The sequence below is a fragment of the Thunnus thynnus genome, chromosome 10, assembly GCF_963924715.1.
Source record: "Thunnus thynnus chromosome 10, fThuThy2.1, whole genome shotgun sequence".
NCBI lineage: Eukaryota > Metazoa > Chordata > Actinopteri > Scombriformes > Scombridae > Thunnus > Thunnus thynnus.
The window spans coordinates 20,419,550-20,424,416 of record NC_089526.1 but is presented as its reverse complement, the minus strand read 5'-3'; the positions used below and the strand labels follow the sequence as shown (position 1 = coordinate 20,424,416).

The 4,867-nt window shown below is 39.2% G+C and overlaps 1 protein-coding gene across 1 annotated transcript; it reads left to right on the top strand.

The window, feature by feature from the left end:
- Positions 1 to 754: 754 nt before the first annotated feature.
- Positions 755 to 4,860, top strand: LOC137191696 (transmembrane protein 222-like). Its single transcript, XM_067602001.1, has 6 exons — positions 755 to 929; positions 1,170 to 1,254; positions 1,554 to 1,585; positions 1,672 to 1,768; positions 1,851 to 1,981; positions 3,507 to 4,860. The coding sequence occupies exons 1-6, from the start codon at positions 811 to 813 to the stop codon at positions 3,592 to 3,594; spliced, it is 552 nt and encodes a 183-aa protein (XP_067458102.1). The 5' UTR covers positions 755 to 810; the 3' UTR covers positions 3,595 to 4,860.
- Positions 4,861 to 4,867: the final 7 nt, after the last annotated feature.

The window sequence follows — 4,867 nt, the reverse complement described above, 5'->3', positions numbered from 1 at the left end:
TCTTGTCTGAATTATTTTGCTTTTGTTCCATTTCTTTTTCATTATAATGAATTATTTGTCCTTTCAGTGTTACAGATACATTAGTGCTGCTGCTGCAATACTAACTAGGTTGACAAGATTTACTGTAGGTGAGTCTACGTTATGAACTCTGTGGTTTCCTGCTCATTCGTCAGTGTCTGCTCTATTGTCTGCTTTTGCTGACTATTAGGTAACAAATGTTTGCACAGTAGGTGAGTAGTTAGAAGAGCATCTCCTACCCCAGATAATGCACAATAAAGAGGTGACCTAGCTTTAGGAATAGTGGAGATTACAATGGTGAAGCTCACTGCCGAGTGTGGGTGTCAAATTAAGGTCAAATGTCAGGCTAGCATGGCTGCTGGGATGAGGGTGGCACAAATACGGCATTTTCAGGTGTTTATGTTTAATATATATCTGTTAAAATATATGTCTTTGTTGATAATGTATGTTGAGCTACTATAGCACTTTTACTGTAATATGAGAGACGTTTTTGTACATTTCCTTATGTTTTTAAATACATGTGCTGTGACAGTGGCTTGGTTTTGCCCCTTAAAGAAGCTCAGACAGTGCAGCAGCTAAAAAGAAAAGGTTAAAAAAATAAATACAGTAGAAGCTTAAAAAAACTTATTTGAAACTGCAGCACTCATTAAATGTCGGTAAAAACAATACACCGTAGTTGTGAACGGTGCTGCGTTCACTGACCGACTGCTGATGAATTTTAATCCGCGGAGGCGACGCCTGCGCGCTTCCGCTTCCCCCGCCGCCAGTGCGTCACTGTCACTCCAGGCAGTGATGGCGGAGGCGGACGATACCGACATGATGATGAACTACAACGCGGATTTCTTGAAAAGCGACAGAAAAAATAGCCGCTACCCGTTCTGCGTTGTCTGGACACCCATTCCTATTTTATCGTAAGAAGCTGCTAACTCATTGTTTCCAGCTCTTTTCTAGCTTAAACGTGGCCGCGTTGCCGCTCAGGTGGCAGCATCTTGTTGTTTTGCAACGTCAAATGTATTAAAGCAGATTTAATATATCCCGCTGAGGGGGATTTTATGCTCTCTTTTGCCTGTTGTAAATGGCTGCCTATAATTTACTGAATGCAATGTGTTCTGCTGCACAGTGAAATTAATTTATATGTTTGCATCCTGCAGGTGGGTGCTCCCCTTCATTGGTCACATGGGTATATGCACCTCTTCTGGAGTCATAAGAGATTTTGCAGGATCATACTTTGTCTCGGTGAGTAACTCATCGTTCAGTTTATCTCAATTTATTCATCTCAGTTTACATGCCATTCTTCTCCTCATGGCTCAAGAGAGTCCAGAGATAGAAATGAAAATGATAAAGATGGCATGGTGACGTGTAGAGTGCAGCAGCTGAATTGATTATAATATATTCAATCAGTGATCCTCTGAATCTTTAGTTTATTGCATGTATTTTGTGTTTTTAAGGTACCAATTATACACTCACTCAGCAAATTGTTGTTCACAGCATAATTTCACTCGTATAATTCATTAAATATCTTTATTTTTTCCCAGGAGGACAACATGGGCTTTGGTAGACCAACAAAGTAAGATACTTGATCAAAATCCAGAACTATTATGATGCTGTTTCGACACCAGATCAGCCACTTAATGAAATGGTTACATATTGCAGGTACTGGAAGCTTGACGTGGACAAAGTCTGTGGCCACGGTGCTGCTACATGGGACAAAGCAGTGCTTGATGCATCCGAGGAATACAAATGCAGGCCAGTAAGACAATATTTTGGTCTTTTAACACACATATTTATACATCATTACACATATAATGACAGCTTTCTCTGTTTTGTTGAAGCACAATCTGTGCTTCGATAACTGCCATTCCCACGTTGCCATGGCCCTCAACCTCATGCGCTACGACAACAGCACGTCGTGGAACATGATGAACTTGTGTTTACTGTCTCTCATTCATGGGAAACATGTGAGGTAAGCATTTAAAACTCACTCTGACATTTTTAAATGAGGAACAAAGCACATATAGAATCAGAGTCTTGCATCTCTTCCAGGTTAGCATCGTGTTCACTCTCCTTTACTCATTTTGCTGTAGAGGTTTTCTTTCATCTGTCTCTCTGAAGAGCCCACAAGCACGGCACTGTTATCATCTTTTCCGACTATAAGTTAAATGTGTATGTACCACTGTACTGGGCAGTAATTACGTTACATTTCAGTCATTTTGCGGATGTTTTTGGGGTTGAGTGTCCAGGTCGAGGACACTTGGACACCTGCTTTACCATCTGAGTTACAGCTGTCTTCAGGCACACTATCAAAACCTCATGCTTCAATGCAAAAGTGTCTATCTGGTTTTGTTTGTGCTGTTTGTTACATCAGTTAGTCAGCAAAATCAACATCATCGATTTTATTTTATATAACTGAATCACAAATCTGTCTCAGAGTTTTTTTAGTACAACATACAACACCCTCTATCCTGAAACCTCAAGTTTGGATAAGGAAAAAAACTCTTCAAAACAAACATTTAACAGGGAAAAAAGTAGAGCTGCAACAATTAGTTGATTAATTAATTAATCGATTTAGCCGCCAACTACATTGATTGATTTATTGTCCTTTTTTAAGAAAAAATACAAAAATTCTCTCGTTCCAGCTTTTTAAATGTGAATATTTTCTGGATTCTTAGTCTTCTATGACAGTAAACTGAATATCTTTAGGTTATGGACTGTTGGTTAAGACAAAAAAAGGCATTTGAGGTTGCATCTTGGGTTTTGGGAATCGACATTTTCCGACATTTTATGGATCAAATGACTAATTGATAAATAGAGAAAATAATAAACAGATTAATCGATAATGAAAATAATTGTTATTTGCGGCCCTAGAAAAAAGCGAGAAACCACACAAAGAGGAGGGATTCCTCTGCCATACTGGACAAACCTGCAATAGGTAGCAGTAGTAGAATTACGAGTTAGGAGAACTAAAGTATGATTTACTAACAAAACTGGACCAAACACATATGAATGAAGCATCTTCATCACAAACATGTACACAGCCTGTTAAATTGCTCTGCCGCTGGATGCTTTCGTAAGCATTAAGAGACATATGGCTCAGAGAACCCCCCTCATTATTCTCCGCTGACCCACATAGAGAAAGCTGGCGTCACAGCATGTGCTGCCCCTGCACACACACGCTCCCACGGCACAGGAGTCCTTTAAACAGAAGGGGAGTCGTGTAATTCATCACTGACAGATGCCACTGGAGGTCATCTCTCTGCTGGGGCTCCCAGCGCTAGGTGGGTGGAAAGGACAGTAGGACGCGGGACTATAGGGAAGGAGAAAAGAGATTGGATCATGTGATACTTCAACACACCTTGCATGTCCTTGACTGTCCAAAATATACAGGAAAGGGTCTTTCACCTTCTCTGCCACACACATACAGACACACTCACAATATCCAGGTGATGATGATGACGCTAACACACATTTACCCTCTTTGTATCCTTCAGCTGGGCAGCGTTCCTCAAAACCTGGCTACCCTTCTTCATGCTCTGCGGAGTCCTCGGCACGTTCATCCTAACATTCAATCTGCAATAATGGAGCAGGAAGTGCATCGGGATCACTCATAGACTGTGGTTATACTATTTATTTATTTATATTTTGACATTTCTTTGACATGAATGATGTGTTTTGATGGGACACTTGTTTGTACACAAAAGAACCAAATGAAGGACTTCATTGTCTGTAGTGATCTCTAGTGATGTAGTAGTGTCTCTGAGGGCAAAGTCAAACTGTTGGTGGGTAGTTTTGAGATCAATAATCAACTTATAAAGTTTTGTGGGTTATTTTTCCTAACAAAGTATTTATCATTTAGAAACGTGTTTAAACGATTTAAAATGTATCTTCCAAGATTAACCTCGTTTTCCACAAAGTCTTTTTGTTTTTGTCATTATGAGGATTATAAAGGGCGATGCTTTTTTCCAGATTGCCATGCGGTTAAGTTCCACATGTATTTTTCATGAACAGCAGTGATGAATGTGTTTCCAGACTGGCTAATGTACATTTCAGTGATGAAGCGCCGCAAAATGGATCACGAAATCTTAATGCTGAAGGTATTCATCAATTATTTGTGAGAGATATGAACCGCTACCAAAGACAGAATGATGTAGGAGCCACATGTGAGCAGTAGTGGTATTATCCTGTAGAAACATCCTCCTCCCCTCAGTCTACTTTCCTCTGGTACATAAAGACAAACGTGTGAAGTGTTTTTTTGGGTTGTTTTTTTTTTACATGTGGTTATTATTTATATTTCTCCAGATAGAATTTGAATGCTTTCAAACTGTGCATCCGCATGCTGGAATGTCATTATACAATAACTATATATACAACGAGCAATACTACATTACATTACTATTACTATTACAATACATTTGTATTTGATTTGATTGTTTTTTAAGGCTGTGTACCTAATGAGTGTTTTTTATTATGGTTTATCTATAATATCAGTTTAATATTTTTGTTTTTGTAACTTCATTTCGGATGTGCTGTATACAAAGCTGGCAGACTGTGGTGTAGGTCACAGGCTGCAGATTCCCTGATCGTCCTCTGTACCTTTAAGGGAACAACGTACCTTTTTCATCCAGTAGATTCTGCGTGATATGAACTCCCATCAATTTGCGGGAACCTTTTTTCCCAGAGTGGAGCAGATGAGGAGGGACTGAGCGCTCTACTCTGCAGTATTTGATTAGTTTGTGAGAACAAAAGCTGAATTTGACTCATTAATTTACATTGAAACAAGGTTTTCTCTGCTGTAATTCATACTCTTGTGTGTTGAGATTTATTTATTTTTTGTTGCTGTTAATTGGCTATA

Bases quoted from the DNA above. Each gene is read 5' to 3' on its own strand.
- LOC137191696 (XM_067602001.1), top strand. From the start codon at position 811: ATGGCGGAGGCGGACGATACCGACATGATGATGAACTACAACGCGGAT. The intron at 1,255-1,553 runs GTGAGTAACTCA...ATTTTTTCCCAG, and splicing joins CAGGATCATACTTTGTCTCG to GAGGACAACATGGGCTTTGG. The intron at 1,769-1,850 runs GTAAGACAATAT...GTTTTGTTGAAG, and splicing joins AGGAATACAAATGCAGGCCA to CACAATCTGTGCTTCGATAA.